The sequence below is a fragment of the Oryx dammah genome, unplaced genomic scaffold (assembly GCF_014754425.2).
Source record: "Oryx dammah isolate SB20612 unplaced genomic scaffold, SCBI_Odam_1.1 HiC_scaffold_1, whole genome shotgun sequence".
NCBI lineage: Eukaryota > Metazoa > Chordata > Mammalia > Artiodactyla > Bovidae > Oryx > Oryx dammah.
In genome coordinates this window covers 51,458,262-51,476,618 of record NW_024070185.1, presented here as the reverse complement: position 1 = coordinate 51,476,618, position 18,357 = coordinate 51,458,262, and the positions used below count along the sequence as shown (strand labels likewise).

At 39.2% G+C, this 18,357-nt stretch overlaps 1 protein-coding gene across 2 annotated transcripts in view; it reads right to left on the bottom strand.

The window, feature by feature from the left end:
- The window catches only part of PCSK5 (proprotein convertase subtilisin/kexin type 5), a 513,187-nt gene that overhangs the window by 195,412 nt on the left and 299,418 nt on the right, over positions 1-18,357 (bottom strand). For both annotated transcript variants that reach the window (XM_040256508.1, XM_040256430.1), the window contains exons 11-12: positions 17,089-17,206; positions 8,427-8,615 (exon numbers count right to left, since the gene is read on the bottom strand). In XM_040256508.1, the coding sequence (XP_040112442.1) occupies positions 8,427-8,615; positions 17,089-17,206 (307 nt within the window). The remainder of the gene's footprint in view (positions 1-8,426; positions 8,616-17,088; positions 17,207-18,357) is intronic.

Sequence of the window (18,357 nt, the reverse complement as noted above, 5' to 3'; positions counted from 1 at the left end):
GTAAATATCTGGTTTACATTATAAATGCCTTTGTAAGTGACTTTCACAGCACCCAGCAGCATATTGCTCACAAGTCTTTTGGTGACATGAAAATAAGAAGAATGTGTTTGAAAAAGTTGGGTGATCTTTTAAATCGGTGCTATTTAAAAACGTGATCTGCAGACAGGTCAGGAAGCTTCAGCGTCACCTGTGAGCTTATGAGAAATGCAGATCCATGAGCCTCTCCCAGACCTTTAGAATCAGCCTCTGTGGGAGAAGGATCCAGTCATCTCTGTGTAGTAGTCATTTGCAAGGTGTTTTGAAAAGCACTGTGTGAATAAGGGTTAGCACTTACAAGTGCTTACTATACTAGGAGCTTACTGTATTATTTACTACTTGTAACAGACTTGTGAGGCAGATACAACTATGTCTGTTTTCTAGATGAAAAAAATCACTTTTCCAAAGTTGAACATAAAAGCGGGTGATATCAAGACCACCCCAGCTCTAACTCCAAAGGCTGTACTGTCTTTTGAATAAAGAAAGAAGCTTTTTCTCATGGTGAGGCCTTGTGTAATGTGAAACTTCCCCAGCAAAAGTGTAATTTTGGCAAGTCATACCTGCATTTATATAGCATGACTTTGCAAAATGTGGGTAGTCAGTCATTGAACATTTGCGCAGTGACAAAAATATTCAGGTAGAAACACAACAGTTAAACACAGTTAATTATAGAAACTATAGGTTGTACAGATGAGAAAGTATACCTTCTTTCCACTTAAGACCATAATTAGAACCAGAGATACACATCTGTAATCAAATGTAGAAAGAAAGGCAAAGTTTCAGCTTTCAGTTGGAGGCCAAAATCTAGAACAGAGAGCCAATATAGCTAAACTAAGTCTAAAACTCAATGAGTTGAAGAAAGTATGCGGGTATTTAGGGAAAAAAAAAGCAAGGTTTTTACAATTCTGACAAATGCAGTTGAAGGAAGAATGTGATGGGACAGGCTTTCTGTTGGAAAATTTGTAGGCAGAAGTTGAACATGTGGTCATATAAGGGGTAGCATCTAAAGTTGCTTTAGGAATGGACTTGTGGACACAGCGGGGGAAGGAGAGGGTGGGCTGAATTGAGAGAGGAGCACTGACATACACACGCTACCATGTGTAAAAGAGAGAGTTCGTGGGAAGCAGCTGTACAGCACAGGGAGCCCAGCTCAGTGCTCTGTGATGACCTAGAGGGGTGGGATAGGGTGGTGGGAAGGGGGCTCAAGAAGGAGGCCATACATGTATACACATGGCTGACTCACACTGTTGTACAGCAGAAATCAACACAGCATTGTAAAGCAATTATCTTCCAATTAAAAATAAATTAAAAAAATAAAAAGAAGCTCAGTGCAACAATGATGAAATATAGTTGCTCTTGTATCTATCATAAAGGGATCTAAGCCCACCTAGGTTCCCCTACTCATGCCAGATCCCCATGGTCTGCCTAGAAGTAAAGCATTTGTGCTGATTATTTGGTTTGAGTTTTTGTTAGGCAGGGTGGACAGGCCAGGAGGAGGAGCGGAGGGTGGGAGGGCAGGAGGAAACAAAGGGAAGAGAAGGCACTAACTGTCCACTCCGGGATGGCTCTGTCAACCCACTAAATCCCCCACCTGACCTGCTACGGGTGGTGCCGGGGCTTGCCTGCTGGGCTGATGGGGCACGCAGCTCTAGTCGGACTAGCTGTGAAGGCTGCCGAGTGCCTTCCAGGGCTCAGCACCTGCAGATGCTCGGGTAAACCCTGCTTCCTGGAACAGCTGTTCTCCACGGGAGCTCTAACAAGTGCCCAGCAGCCAGGATGGGGAGGCACTGAGGGGCTCCAGACAGCCCACCAGGGCAACATGTTCAGCGACAGCAAAACAATCCGTTCCTGAGGAATTTCCATGATGAAGGGCTGAGCAACACTGAAGACACTCCTTCCTGAAATGTCGAGGAAAGGAAGGACTTTCGGAATGCTAACCGTGGCCTTTGTTTTTGGAATTTACCGTTATGGATAGCAGTTTCTGGTCCCAAGACTAGGACACAGGTTTTGTCAATACCAAAATGAAGATAATAAGGGAGGAGGGTTGCTGTCCCCTCAGCCCCCTTCCTAGCTTATTCTCCTCGTTGGCATGTCTAGTTAAGGGGAGATGCATGTCACCATTAAGGGGAGATGCCACCGAGTGAGCCTTGGATTCTGAGTCTGAGCTGGACCTCAGTGTCCTTCCTTCTCACAGAGGCCAATGCCCAGTCCACTGTCAAGAGTTGCGCCTCAGGGACAAACAGGAGAGGTCAAAATAGGGATGACTCAGCCACCAGAGCTCTAACTCTTCATCCCAGATGACCCCACAAGGAAAACTTTGTGTTTTAAGCCTTTCAGGATTCCTGTCTTTTAACGGCACAGTGTTCTTTGTTTTACATGGTCCTCCTCAGAAATATTGACTTCTCTGAAAGAAAGATGAGTGTCTAATAGGGGAACTACTTATTGTCCTCAATAATAATCTCTGACACACAAATAAAATACTTAGGAATAAACTTGACCAAGGAGGTAAAGGACGTATATACTGAAAATTATAAAACATTAATAAAGGAAATTGAAGATGAGTCAAAGAAAGATATCCCACCTTTTGGATTAGAAGAATTAATATTGTTAAAATGACCATATTCTCCAAAGCAATCTACAGGTTTTATATGGTCCCAATCAAATGGTGGCTCAGACAGTAAAGAATCTGCCTGCAATGCAGGAGACCTGGGTTAAAACCCTGAGTTGGGAAGATTCCCTGGGAGAATGGAATGGCTACCCACTCCAGTATTCTTGCCTGGAGAATTGCATGGATAGAGGAGCCTGGCGGGCTACAGTCCATGGGTCTGCAAAGACTCAGACACAACTAAATGACTAACACTTTCTATCAAATTACCCATGACATTTTTTTCACAGAACCAGAACAAATAATCCTAAAATTTATATGGAACCATAAAAGGCCCTGAAATGACAAAGGGAAAAAGAACAAGGCAGAAGGCATAACCCTTCCAGACTTCAGACAATACTACAAAACTACAGTAATCAAAACAGTGTAGTATGGGCACAAAAACAGACATATGTATCAATAGACTAGAACAGAGAGCCCTAAAAATAAACCCACACATCTACAGTCAATTAATCTTTGACAAAAGAGACAAAAATATACAATGGAAAAAAATCGCTTCAGCAAGAGGGGTTGGAAAAGCTGGACAATTGCATGTAAAAATCAATGAAGTTATAACACACCCTCTCATCATACACAAAAATAAACTCAAAATGGCCTAAAGACTTAAACATAAGATGTGACATCACAAAATTCCTAGAAGAGAAGATAGGCAAAACATTCTCTGACATAAACCATACCAATGTTTTCTTAGGTCAGTCTCCCATGGCAGTAGAAATAAAAATAAACAAATGGGACCTAATCAAAGTTACAAGCTTTTGCACAGCAAAGGAAACCATAAACAAAATGAAAAGACAACCTACAGAATGGGAGAAAATATTTGCAAATGATGTGACCAGAAGGGCTTAATTTCCAAAATGTGTTAACAGCTCATAAATTCAACAACAACAACAACAAAGCAACCCAATTGAAAAATCGGTAGAAGACCTAAATAGACATTTCTCCAAAGAAGGCATACAGATGGCCAATAGGCAGATGAAAAGATGCTTAACATCACTAACAGAGAAATGCAAAGATAAACAACAATGAGGTAATCACCTCACATCACTCAGAATGGCCATCATTAAAAAGTCTAAAATAACAAATGCTACAGAGTGTGTGGAGAAAAGGGAACCCTCCTATACTATTGGTGGGAATGCAAGTTCGTGCAGCTGCTGTGGAAAACAGTATGCAGGCTCCTGAAACTAAAAATACAATTACAATATGATCTAGCAATTCCATGCCTGGAAAAAACTACAATTATATCCAGAAAAAAACTATAATTCAAAAAGATCATGCACATCCCTATGTTTGTAGCACCACTATCCACAATTGCCAAGACATGGGAAAAACCTGTATGTCCACTGACAGATGAATGAATCAAGAAGCTGTGGTACATATATACAGTGGAACCCCAGTCAGCGTGAAGAAGAAAGTGATGTCATTTGCAGCGACATGGATGGACCTAGAGATTATCACACTAAGTGTAGTTAAGTCACAAAGAGAAAGGCAGAAACTGTATGATATCACTTATATGTGGAGTCTAAAATATGACAAAAATGAACCTATCTATGAAACAGAAACAGACATAGACTGCCCAGTGGAAAGGGGGATTTGGGATTAGCAGATGCAAACTATTACATATGGGATGGATAAATGACAAAGTCCTACTGTATAGCATAAGGAACTATATGCAATATCCTATGATAAAACATAATGGAAAAGAATATAAAAAAGAATGTGTACATATGTGTGTGTGTATATATATATAACTGAATCACTGTTGTGTACAGCAGAAATTAACACAACATTGTGAAGCAACTACACTTCAATTTAAAAAAATTTAAAAAATCTCTGACATACAAATTCCTTCTAAACCCTGACCTGGTCACCTTTTCCTTGAGGACAGGTATAGTGCCCAGGCCAGCAGGCCAACTTGAAGGCCACCAGGAGCAAAGCAGACCTTCCCCTCACCACCTGCCCATCCCTTGTTGATGCTTCTTGCCCTCAGATCCCAATCCTGGGAGTGTGCTTTGAAACAGGGCCAAGGTGAGAGGACACAGAGGCCTCTTTGCCAGGAGGTCAGAGCCTGGAAAGTTCTGAAGAGAGATTTCCTCTTATAAAATTAAAGTTTTGGAATATGCCAGAAGGAAAAAAATGCCAAAAGAAACCATCTTGCCTTAGCTACTTCAGTAGGAAGGATTCTACTAGTGTCAATTACAAGGATGGGGGAGCCAGGCCCTGGAAGGTGGCCAGACTGGTTTGGGGACCAAGTGTAGCTGTTTTACATTTAAAAGGTCAGATGTTCATAGCAGTGTTTGGGGGAACTGTGGGCAAATGAATTCATGACATCCTTTTACATCCCTTATCTCCAGTCTCCTCCCTCCTCTCCATTTTATCTGCCATTTTTGAGGGGTGGCTACTTATTTTCAGCGCTGAGATGGAAGAGACAAAAGAGCAGCACTTTAAGAAATGCTCTGGACCAAGAAGATGTACTCTGCATGCAGACCTTATTCCCAGGGGGCCCCTGTGGGACAGACTAAAGTGAACCATAGGATGGGTCACCGAGCATCAGAAATGCCTGTTACTTTTCTTTGACACAAGTCAGGCAGCACTTTGGGGCTCAGCACTTTGCAAAGAGCAAAGCGGATGCCTGCTGTTGAAGAATTCACAAGGAACTGAAGCCAGTGACACTGTAATTCACCAAATGCCTGTCTTGGAATCTTTTGCTCCTCTGCTCACAAGTTTCCTCACTGAAGTCATTTCCAGGGAAGCCAACAAGAAATATTGAAATACGCAGAAGATCCCAGAAAGGCTGAAGGGACTGAGTTTTCCAAGAAAACAACTGTGGGTGGACCATTTTTCTACAATGGAGGGGTCTCCAGGGAGAAGAGTTACACATGTGTGAAGCCAACCTTTGTACTTCACTGGGGTCACCTGGATACTCCAAATTCAATGCACATGAACAGCAGTCAAGAAAAGAAAAAAGAAATCAAGAACAAGGTCTTCCCTGGCTTCGGTAACAACAGCTGGCATGATGTCCCTTAATCATAGAACTGTGCATCTGAAGGCCTTGCTTGCTGAAGAGAAGCCTCAGGCAGGTAGTAGCAAGACCTGGCAGCAGCTGAGATCCCTGACTGCACAGTGAGGAGGGCGTGTCCAGCAACTGGATGCCAAAGCATCCTTCAGTTTCTCACAGCTGCATATACTGATCCTGGCAAAGTTTCACTTCATAGAATATGAAGCCCAGGTTACCTCATGCTCTAATGAAGGCTGTTAGGTTTTAGGGATGAACACAAGAAGACTTCCAAAAACAGAAATAAAATGCAATGAGAGACTCTAGAAATGTTCCTGCTTTCTCTTTTTCTTACTGTCCTACAGCAGATGAACTTGGAGATTTTGAAAAGCCACTGAGAGTTCCTCAGTCTCACTTTCAGCTCTGTAGGCCTGCACTGGACTTGGCCCCTCAGCTCGTCTGGGCTGTTGTCAGTGGACTACCAGAGATCACCACTGCCCCAGACACCTGGCATGTGGACAGGTGGCCTTGTCGACATAAAAGTTTGACTTTCATTTGGACTGTATAGGCCTTTGACAGTAAGGTTTTTGCTCCTATTAAATGTTCCTCTTGGAGTAAAACATCAAATTAAAGAAACTTTTAGGCTTCTCACTGTGGCTTGTAATTTAGAACCATAATGGGAATGGGGTGTATAAGAAAACCTGGCCTTTCCTCATCTGGTCCCACTTGCTGACAAGTATCCCCCACCCAGGATCCCAACTACTCAAAAAGCCAATGGAGCAAAAGACTTGTGCTAGAACATTCTGGCCTTTCAGCAGGATCCTGGAAATACAATTACCTGCTGGAGAAATGTTTGAAGGGAGTGGAGAGAATGGAAGAGGCTACAAAGAGAAAGTGAGTGTTCCCTTGGCCCATAAAGACTAAAGGGCCAACCTTTAAATAGTGGTTAGGAAACTACTGCCAGCCCTCAAACTAAATCCGGCCCTTGGCCTGTTTGTATAAATAAAGTTTTATTGGAACACAGCCATGCACATTCATTTATGTTGTTTACAATGACTTTTGCATTCTAACGGCAGAGTTGAGGAGTGGTAACAGACACATGACCTGCAAAGCTTGAAACATTTACTAACTGAATCTTTGTAGAAAAAAATATGCCAAAATCTTTTTTTAAAAATAAATAGAATTTCCTTTAACTTTGGAAAGTGCTCAGGCAAGAGCATTCAGTTAATCTGCAACAAATGCCAGCAGACATTTAGGGGCCAGGAATACCATCTCAGAGGACTAAAGAGTCAGTGTTCTGCATTTCTTTTATAGGATAAAGAACAACAGGTGGCCTTTAACTTTTCTGTGGCATCCTTTTAATATTACACACATCTTAAGTGTTACACTGTTTCATGCCAATAGATTCTACCCAGCTCATTACTCTATTTATGTGTGGGCAGTGAGAGCTATGACCATCTCATCATGACATCTACGTGGCACCTCTCACTGAAGTTCTTAGGGTAGTAAGAAATTAAAGAATAGCTGTATATTTTTAATTATCTTTTTTTTTTTTTAAATCTACACTCAGGAGTGGAATTGCTAGGTCATATGGTAGTTCTATTTTTAGTTTTTTGAAGACCTTCCATACTGTTTTCCAGTTGCTGCACCAATTGTGTACAAGATTCCCACCAACAGTGTACAAGAATTTCTTTTACCCCACATCCTCGCCAACATTTGTTGTTTGTATTCTTTTTGATGATAGCAATTCTGACAGGCTTGAGGTGATAACTCATTGTGGTTTTGATTTGCATTTCTCCTGATGATTAGTGATGTTGAGCATCTTTTCACATACCTGTTGGCCATCTTCATTTCCTCTTTGGAAAAATGTCTATTCAGTTCTTCTGCTTATTTTTTAATCATGTTGTTATTCAAGAAGATAAGTAGACCCCAATGTGCATAGCAGATTATTTACAACAGCTGAGATATGGAAGCAACCTAAGTGTCCATCAAAAGATGAATGAATAAAGAAGCTGTGGTATAAGAGTGTGTGTGTGTATATATGTATATGTATATATTGGAGAAGGAAATGGCAACCCACTCCAATATTCTTGCCTGGAAAATTCCATGGACAGAGGAGTCTGGTGGGCTACAGTCCATGGGGTTGCAAAGAGTAAGCTGCGATTGAACACATATGTGTATATATACATACATCTCTATATAGATACACACATACGTACATATATACATGGAATACTACTCAGGCATAAAAACAATTTTTGTCATTTGCAGCAACATGGATAAACTTGGAGAGCATTATACTAAGTGAAATAAGTCAGAGAAAGACAAACACTGTGTATCTTACATGTGTAATTTAAAACTACAATAAACTAGTGAATATAACAAAAAAGTAGCAGACAGATATAGAGGAAAAATTAGTGGATGGGGTTGGGAGTGGTAATATACAGGTGGGGGAGTGGGAGGTACAAATTATTGGGTATAAGACAGGATCATGGATGTATTGTAACCATACAGGGACTATAGTCCATATTTTGTAAAAACTGTTAATGGAAAGTAATATTTAAAAATTGTATAAAAAATCATGATTTTATAATATTTGTACATGCACAACGTTCAACTTTGTAAAAAGTGGAAAAAAAAAAAGAAGAAGGAGAAGAACTGCTGATTCTTCATTCTTTTTCCAGTTTAATGAGTAGTTGAGTGCTCACTGATGGTCAGGGGCCATGACCGTACCTGTTGGCCAAAAGCTGGGATCTAGTTCCTGAGGGTGAGGTCAGGTAGATGGCCAGGTCTCCCCTCCTGGGGTGGGTGATGGTGATGCGCACGACTACATGCTCCAGGTAGTTGACGTGATGGTTGGGGTTGTCGGAGCAGCCAGAAGCTTTGTAGATGGAGCGCACTGCACTGTTGGGGCGAATTGTCCTGCAACAGAGAGAAGAAGTTTGAGCAAAGTGCACAGCAGAGCTCAACTGAGTGAACCTGCAGGCCTGGCAGGACTACATGATGTAAGATAAGCAGTGGGTGCTGCATGCTAAAGGACCAGTCCTGCACGCAAACGATTAGGTTGCTTAAAGGAGTAATCCTGCTTGGACTGTGAGAAAGATGTAAATGAGAGGAGTGGGGAATTTAAGGTGTCTTTGATCTTCATGAAGGTAGTGGATATCAATCTTGTTAAAACAGATTACTAGGCTCTGGAACTGGAGTTCCTGGGGTGGGTCACGAATGAGCATTTCCAGCAAGTTCTCCAGTGACAGTGACGTTGTTGATCTATGGAATCCACTTTGTGTACCACCAGTATAGGGGACTTGGGGACTACTATAACCTTGGTTCAAATCCCTGGTCTACCATTTTCTTGCTCTATAAACTAAGAGCCCACTCTTCCTCTTGCCTAGAAGTCCTGTCTTCTTCCCAAACTTCCTCCTGTACCTCTCTGCTGTCTAAAGACTGGGTTCCAGCCACAGCAGCACTGGTTTGAGTTCTGGGATAATTCCAGTTTCCCAGCTCAGGGACACTGCATATGCTACTCTGCGTCTAGTGCTTTTTTATTGCTGTTCCTATGGCTGACTCTTCTTTCATGATCAAAGCTTAAATTTCACTCTCTAAGCCCATCATTGAACCATAGGAAAATCATGTTCCCTACCTTTCATTTTCTACCCTTTTTATTTCACTTATTATAACTTCTAATTATCTATTTATTGTATTATTTTGGTTTGACTTCCCCAATAGACTGTAAGCTCCATAAATGTGGAAGCATTTCTTATTCCTGTTTCTATCCCTAATATCTAGCCCCAATCTTTTTTTTTTTAATTTATATTGTATTGAAGGATAATTGCTTTAAAGAATTTTGCTGTTTTCTGTCAAACCTTAACATGAGTCAACCATAGATAGACATAAATCCCCTCCCTTTTGAAACTCCCTTCCATCTCCCTCACCATCCCACCTCTCTAGGCTGATACAGAGTCTGTGTTTGATTTCCTGAGCCATACAGCAAATTCCCATTGGCTATCATTTTACATATGGTAATATAAGTTTCCATGTTACTCTTTCCATATATCTCACCCTCTCCTCCCCTCTCCCCATGTCCATATGACTATTCTCTATGTCTGTTTCTCCAATGTTTCCCTATAAATAAATTCTTCAGTACCATTTTTCTAGATTCTGTATATATACATTAGAATACAGTATCTGTCTTTCTCTTTCTGACTCACTTCACTCTGTATAATAGGTTCTAGGTTCATCCACTTCATTAGAACTGATTCAAATGTATTCCTTTGAGTAATATTTCATTGTGTATATGTACCAGAACTTCTTTATCCATTCATCTGTCAATGGACATCTAGGTTGCTTCCATGTCCTAGCTATTGTAAATAGTGCTGCAATGAACAATGGGATACATGTGTTTCTTTCAATTGTGGTTTCCCCAGGGTGTATGCCTAGGAGTGGGATTGCTGGGTCAAATGGTGGTTTTATGCCTAGTTTTTTAAGGAATCTCCATATTGTCTTCCATAGTGGCTGTATCAATTTATATTCCTACCAACAGTGCAAGAGAGTTCCCTTCTCTCCACACCCTCTCCAGGGTTTATTGTTTGTAGGCTTTTTGATGATTGCCATTCTGACCGGTGTGAAGTGATATCTCATTGTAGTTTTGACTTGCATTTCTCTAATAATGAGCGATGTTAAGCATCTTTTCATGTGTTAGTTAGCCATCTGTATATCTTCTTTGGAGAAATGTCTGTTAGGTCTTTTTTTCCCACTTTTTGATTGCGTTGTTTGTATTTCTGGTATTGAGTTGTATGAGCTGCGTGTATATTTTGGAAACTAATCCTTTGTCAGTTGTTTCATTTGCTATTATTTCCTCCCTTTCTGAAGACTGTCTTTTCACCTTGCTTATAGTTTCCTTTGCTGTGCAAAAGCTTTTAAGTTTAATCAGGTCCCACTTGTTTACTTTTGTTTTTATTTCCATTACTCTAGGAGGTGGGTCATAGAGGATCTTGCTTTGATTTAGGTCATCAAGTATTCTGCCTATGTTTTCCTCTAAGAGTTTTATAGTTTCTGGTTTTACATTTAGGCCTTCAATCCATTTTGAGTTTATCTTTGTGTATGGTGTTAGCAAGTGTTCTAATTTCATTTTTTTTACATGTAGTTGTCTAGTTTTCCCAGCACCATTTATTGAAGAGGCTGTCTTTGCCCCCTTGTATATTCTTGCCTACATTGTCAAAAATAAGGTACCCATAGGTGCATGGGTTTATTTCTGGGCTTTCTATCTTGTTACATTGGTCTATATTTCTGTTTTTGTACCAGTACCAAACTGTCTTGATGACTGTAGCTTTGTAGTATAATATGAAGTCAGGAAGGTTGATTCCTCCAGGTCCATTCTTCTTTCTCAAGACTGCTTTGGCTATTTGGGATCTTTTGTGTTTCCATATGAATTGTGAAATTTTTTGTTCTAGTTCTGTGAAAAATGCCCTTGGTAATTTGATAGGGGTCGCATTGAATCTGTAGATTGCATTTGGTAGCATAGTCATTTTCACAATATTGATTCTTCCTACCCAGGAACATGGAATATCTCTCCATCTGTTTATGTGGTCTTTGATTTCCCTCATTCAGTTCAGTTCAGTTCAGTAGCTCAGTCGTGTCCAACTCTTTGTGACCCCATGAATTGCAGCACACCAGGCCTCCCCATCCATTACCAACTCTCGGAGTTCACTCAGACTCGCATCCATCGAGTCAGTGATGTCATCCAGCCATCTCATCCTCTGTCGTCCCCTTCTTCTCCTGCCCCCAATCCCTCCCAGCATCAAAGTCTTTTCCAATGAGTCAACTCTTCTCATGAGGTGGCCAAAGTACTGGAGTTTCAGCTTTAGCATCATTCCTTCCAAAGAAATCCCAGGGTTGATCTCCTTCAGAATGGACTGGTTGGATCTCCTTGCAGTCCAAGGGACTCAACAGTCTTCTCCAACACCACAGTTCAAAAGCATCAATTCTTCGGCACTCAGCCTTCTTCAGAATCCAACTCTACAGTCTGACACTGTTTCCCCATCTATTTCCCATGGAGTGATGGGACTGGATGCCATGATTTTCGTTTTCTGAATGTTGAGCTTTAAGCCAACTTTTTCACTCTCCTCTTTTACTTTCATCAAGAGGCTTTTTAGTTCCCTTTCACTTTCTGCCATAAGGGTAGTGTCATCTGCATATCTGAGGTTACTGATATTTCTCCCGGCAATCTTGATTCCAGCTTGTGCTTCTTCCAGCCCAGTGTTTCTCATGATGTACTCTGCATAGAAGTTAAATAAGCAGGGTGACAATATACAGCCTTGATGCACTCCTTTTCCTATTTGGAACCAGTCTGTTGTTCCATGTTCAGTTCTAACTGTTGCTTCCTGGCCTGCATACAGATTTCTCAAGAGGCATTAGTGTCCTATAATTTTGTGTGTACAGTTCTTTTGTCTCCTTAGGTAAGTTTCTTTCTAGATATTTAATTCCTTTTGTTGCAATGGTGAATGGTATTGATTCCTTAATTTCTCTTTCTGATTTTTCATTGTTAGTATAGAAAAATGCAAGTGATTTCTGTGTATTGATTTTGTATCCTGCAACTTTGCTAAAGTCAATGATTAGCTCTAGTAATTTTCTGATACTGTCTTTAGGGTTTTCTATGTACAGTATCATGTCATCTGCAAACAGTGAGAATGTTACGTCATTTCCAATATGGATTCCATTTATTTTGTTTTCTTCTCTGATTGCTGTAGCTAGGACTTCCAGAACTATGTTGAATAATAGTGGTGAAAGTGGACACCTTTGTCTTGTTCCTGATCTTAGGGGGAATGCTTTCAGTTTTTCACCATTGAGAATAATGTTTGCTGTAGGCTTATCATATATGACCTTTACTATGTTGAGGTAGGTTCCTTCTATGCCCATTCTTTGAAGAGTTTTCATCATAAATGGGTGCTGAATTTTGTCAAAGGCTTTTTCGGCGTCTATTGAGATGATCATATGGTTTTTATCTTTCAATTTGATAATATGGTGTATCACACTGAATGATTTGCATATATTTAAGAATCCTTGCATCGTGGAAGTAAACCCAACTTGATCATGGTGTAGGAGCTTTTTGATATGTTGCTGAATTCTGTTTGCTAAAGTTTTGTTGAGGATTTTTGTATCTATGTTCATCAGTGATACTGACCTGTAGTTTTCTTTTTTTGTGTTGTCTTTGTCTGGTTTTGGTATCAGGGTGATGGTGGCTTCATAGAATGAGTTTGGAAGTGTTCCTTCCTCTGCAATTTTTGGAAGAGTTTTAGAAGGATAGGCATTATCTCTTCTGTAAATGTTTGATAGAATTCTCCTGTGAAGCCATCTGGTCCTGGGCTTTTGTTTTTTGGGAGCTTTTGATCACAGCTTCAATTTCAGTGCTTGTAATTGGGTTGTTCATAATTTCTATTTCTTCCTGGTTCAGTCTTGTAAGACTGAACCTTTCTAAGAATCTGTCCATTTCTTCCAGGTTATCTGTTTTATTGCCATATAGTTGTTCATAATAGTCTCTTATAATCCTTTGTATTTTTGCACTGTCTGTTGTAACCTCTCCTTTTTCATTTCTAATTCTGTGGATTTAATTCTTCTCTCTTGATGAGTCTGGCTAAAGGTTTGTCAATTTTGTTTATCTTCTCAAAGAACCACCTTTAGTTTTAATAATCTTTACTATTGTTTCTTTTTCATTTATTTCTGCTTGGATCTTTATGATTTCTTTCCTTCTACTAATTTTGGGGTTTTTAAATTCTTTTTCCAGTTGTTTTAGTTGTAAAGTTAGGTTGTCTACTTGATGTTTTTTTTGTTTCTTGAGGTAGAACTGTATTGCTGCAATCTTCCCTCTTAGAACTGCTTTTGCTGCACCCCATAGGTTTTGAGTTGTCGTCTTTTCATTGTCATTTGTTTCTAGAAATGTTTTGATTTCCTTTTGATTTCTTCAGTAACCTGTTGGTTATTTGGAAACATGTTGTTTAATCTCCATGTGTTTCTGTTTTGTACACCTTTCTTCTTGTAATTGATATCTAGTCTTATAGCATTGTGGTTGGAGAAGATGCTTGGTACAATTTCAGTTTTCTTAAATTTACTGAGGTTTGATTTGTGACCCAGGATATGGTCTTATCCTGGAGAATGTTCCATGTGCCCTTGAGAAGAAGGTGTATTCTTCTGCATTTGGATGGAATGTCCTGAAGATATCAATGATACCCATCTCATCTAATATATCATTTAAGACGTGTGTTTCCTTATTAATTTTCTGTTTTGATGTTCTGTCCATTGGTGTGAGTGGGGTGTTAAGGTCTCCTACTATTATTGCATTATTGTCAATTTCTCCTTTTATGTCTGTTAGTATTTGTCTTATGTATATAGGTGCTCCTATGTTGGGTTCACAGATATTTACAATTGTTATGTCTTCCTCTTGGATTGATCCCTTGATCATTATGTAGTATCCTTTCTTATCTTTTGTAATCTTCTTTATTTTAAGGTCTATTTGATCTGATATGAGGATTTCTACTCCAGCTTTCTTTTGCTTCCCATTTGCTTGGAATATATTTTTCCATCCTCTCTCTTTCAGTCTATACGTGTCTTGAGGTCTGAAGTGGCTTTCTTGTAGACAGCATATAGATGGGTCTTGTTTTTGTATCCATTCAGCTAGTCTGTATCTTTTGGTTGGAGCATTTAATCCATTTACATTTAAAGTAATTATTGATATATATGTTCCTATTGCCATTTTCTTAATTGTTTGGGGTTGATTTTGTAGATCTTTTTCTCTGTTGTATTTCTTGACCATAAAAGTCCGTTTAACATTTGTTGTAAAGCTGGTTTGGTGGTACTGAATTCTCTTAACTTTTTGCTTGTCTGAAAAGCTTTTTATTTCTCCATCATTTTTGAATGAGATAGTACTTTAAATACATCCTGCCATTCCCTTCTGGCCTGCAGAGTTTTCGTTGAAAGATCAGCTGCTAAGTAGATGCAGTTTTCCTTGTATGTTACTTGTTGCTTCTCCCTTGCTGCTTTTAATAGTCTTTCTTTGTGTTTAGTCTTTGTCACTTTGATTAGTATGTGTCTTGGCATGTTTCTCCTTGGATTTATCTGTATGGGACTCTTTGTGCCTCTTGGACTTGATTGACTATTTCCTTTCCCATGTTGGGGAAATTTTCAACTATAATCTCTTCTAAAATTTTCTCATACCTTTTCTTTTTCTCTTCTTCTGGGATCCCAAAATTCAAATGTTGTTGTGTTTGATATGGTCCCAGAGGTCTCTGAGACTGTTCTCAGCTCTTTTCATTCTTTTTACTTTATTCTGTTCTTCAGAAGTTATTTCCACCAATTTATCTTCCAGTTCACTGATTCGTTCTTCTGCTTCAGATACTCTGCTATTGATTCCTTCTAGAGTATTTTTAATTTCAGTAATTGTGTTGTTTGTCTCTGTATGTTTATTTTTTAATTCTTCTAGGTTTTTGTTAAATGATTCTTGCATTTTCTCCATTTTGTTTTCAAGGTTTTTGATCATCTTTACTATCATTATTCTGAATTCTTTTTCAGGTAGTTTTCCTATTTCTTCTTCATTTATTTGAACTTTGATGTTTCTAGTTTGTTCCTTCATTTGTGCAGTATTTCTCTGCCTTTTCTTTATGTTTTTTTAAGTTATTGTATTTGAGGTCTCCTTTCCCAGGCTTCAAGGAAATTTGAATTCTTTCCTTGATGAAGGTTGAATTCTTTCTTTTGGTTTCTGTCCTCCTAAAATTGGTCCAGTGGTTTGTGTGAGCTTTGTATAGGGTAAGATTTGTGCAGAGTTCTTGTTTTTTTGTTTGTTTTTCCTCTGATGGGCAAGGCTGAGTGAGGTGGTGATCCTGTCTGCTGATGATTGGGTTTGTATTTTTGTTTTGTTTGTTGTCTAGATGAGGCGTCCTGCACAGGGTGCTACTGGTGGTTGGGTGATGCAGGGTCTTGTATTCAGGTGGTTTCCTTTGTATGAGTTCTCACTATTTGATACTCCCTAGTCTTGGAGTCAGTGCTCCTATTCCAAAGGCTCAGGGCTTGATCTCTGGGGCATATGTTCCATGCTGAACAGCCTCAGAAGCTTCAGGCTCAGCATCTTGAAGTTGGGATGGGAAGACTGGTAGGTGACAGCTGGTCCCTGTCACCAGGTCTTGCTCAAAGTTCTGACATGGTTCTGGGTGCCTCTGGTCAGCTGGGTCTGAGCCGCTTCACTGGGCTCTGAGGGTCCTGGGTATCTGGCAGAAAGGGTGCAGAGAGGCAGCACATGCAGGAGGAGATCTGGACTCCTCCCCTGCGTGTGCCACCAGTCCCGCTCTTGCTATCCAATAAATGAAAGAAAAATAGATGCTGAATTGGTAAATGAAATTTGTGTAGAAATAAACAATTATTCCATTTGATCTCATTTCTTCATTTGTCCAAAGGGAATAAAACTCACATTGTTATCACGTTTTAAGAAGAAAACACACATTAAGTTGCTAGGGCTTGACCTATTGTAAGAACTCAATAAATACTGGTTAACTTTTTACTCCTTTGTTTATTTTTCTCATATTCTTTGCCACAAATGGGTAGAATGAGAAAAAAATTTAGTCCATTTGTTTCTGCTTCCTAACAATTTCCTCAAGAATTATAATGGCTCTGTTCTTATTACAAACCAAAGTTCATAAGTATTTTTCTCAGCTAACTCTCTATAAAAAGAAAGCCAAAAGCAAAATACTAATAAAATCACTATAATACATCCTAATTCTTCAAATTCAGTGCCTAGGAGAGACTTCAGTATCACTTGGTAAATCCTGTTGCACAGTCTCCAGGTGTGTGTGACTGAAACAGGACACTAGGCCCTGGAATCTGAGTAAAGTGCAATCTCACTTACTGTGCATCCTGCCTCACTCGCAGAGAACTACATGGGAAGTAGCTAAGTTTCCAGATCAGAAGGTGTAGTTTTGGGGGTATATCAACTTATGGGAAATACTTCTACCATCAAACAGAAATACTTACAGAGTAGAAACTTGAAGAATATCCACCTGTAAGGGTTCTCCCATCCCCTTATAAAATATGCTTTTTTTTTTTAAGGATACTTGGCTTATACTAGCGGGCTTTCCTGGTGGCTCAGATGGTGAAAAATCTACCTGCAATGTGGGAGACCTGGGTTCTATCCTTAGGTTGAAAAGATCATCTGGAGTAGGGCATGGCAGGTTATACTAGGATGGATTTAACAGTTTAGGGTCTTAGACATTCTATTAAGATTTTATAATCACATTAGAAAAAAACTACACAAACTACTAGTTTTCATGTGCAACACAGGACTATCTCGAGACATCTGCATGGGCCAGCTCTCTTTTAGGGAATGGTCATGCTGTCTGCTTGCAGCAAACATTACTTGATTTGTCGGTCTGTGCTCTCCACACACACGTGCTGCTGGGGAACAGTGGTCCACTTCTCCGCCTCCATCACCATGGCTTCTGCATCCATCAGTCCAAATCCATAGAGATGGCTCACTACAGAAGGCAAGAAGTTGGTCAGCTTTACCATGATTGGTAGCAACCTATGCTATGTATGTTGACTTATACTTTCACTCTGTAGAAAAGCCAGACAGAACCCAATGGGAGCCAAGCTTTCCTTCTAGCAACAATTAAAAAACAAATAAAACAAGTAAATAATCAAATGAAGAAAATAAGATCAATGCATATTGTTCACTGAATACGTATTATAACTAGTAACAGAACTACCATTTATGAATTGTTATTACATGGCAAGTATTAGCCTATATTTTTACATTTAATCCTCCTAACAATCTTAAGATGTTAGTGCTATTACTATTGTCACTCACGGATGAGGAGAAAGAAATTTGGCTGAGACTGACTAGCAGTTCAGTGGTTGAGCCAAATTCTAACCCACAAAGATTTACTACCAGGCTCCGCTTGTTAACCACTTGTATTCAAGTGATAACACCATCCCATTTGTAAGATAAAATAATTAGTAGGTTTAAAGAGAAGTGTACACAACTTTTCTTAGTGCAGTCAGAACTAACATGCAAGAAATACCAATTTTCTGACATATCTAGTTTTTTGGTTGAAAATCCTAGAAGACATAAATCATTACCTTTCCTCTAGCATATGAAAAATTTATTAGAGTTTATGCATGAAATATTTGGAGGCTTCTAAACTTTCATGACACCTTCTTATCCTTGGATGTTGTAAACTTTTAGTTCTCAATGAGAATATCTATTAGATCAACAGATAAATTTGACCTAACTTTCTCAGAAACTTTACTTATATATAGGAAAATTTAATGATGATACAGTGATATCACATTTGCAACTCTTTCTAAAAATACTTAAAAATCTCAGTTGAATACATAAAATCTCCACCTTGCATTAAACTCTTTTATATCTTTAAACACAAAGTCATACTTTACTCTGCTATGGCAAAGATATATGTAGAATTTTTATACAGGTACTTTTGCAACTTTTATTATAAATGATATTTTTCTTAATTAAAAAATAATGTATGTTCATTGTAAAAACTTGGAAATACATCCAGAAAAGAATAAATAAAACTCATCGATAACGTCATCACAAATTGGTAACTGTTATTAACAAGTCTGTTTAGATTTAGTTACATAATATTACATGAGGCAAGTTTGCCTC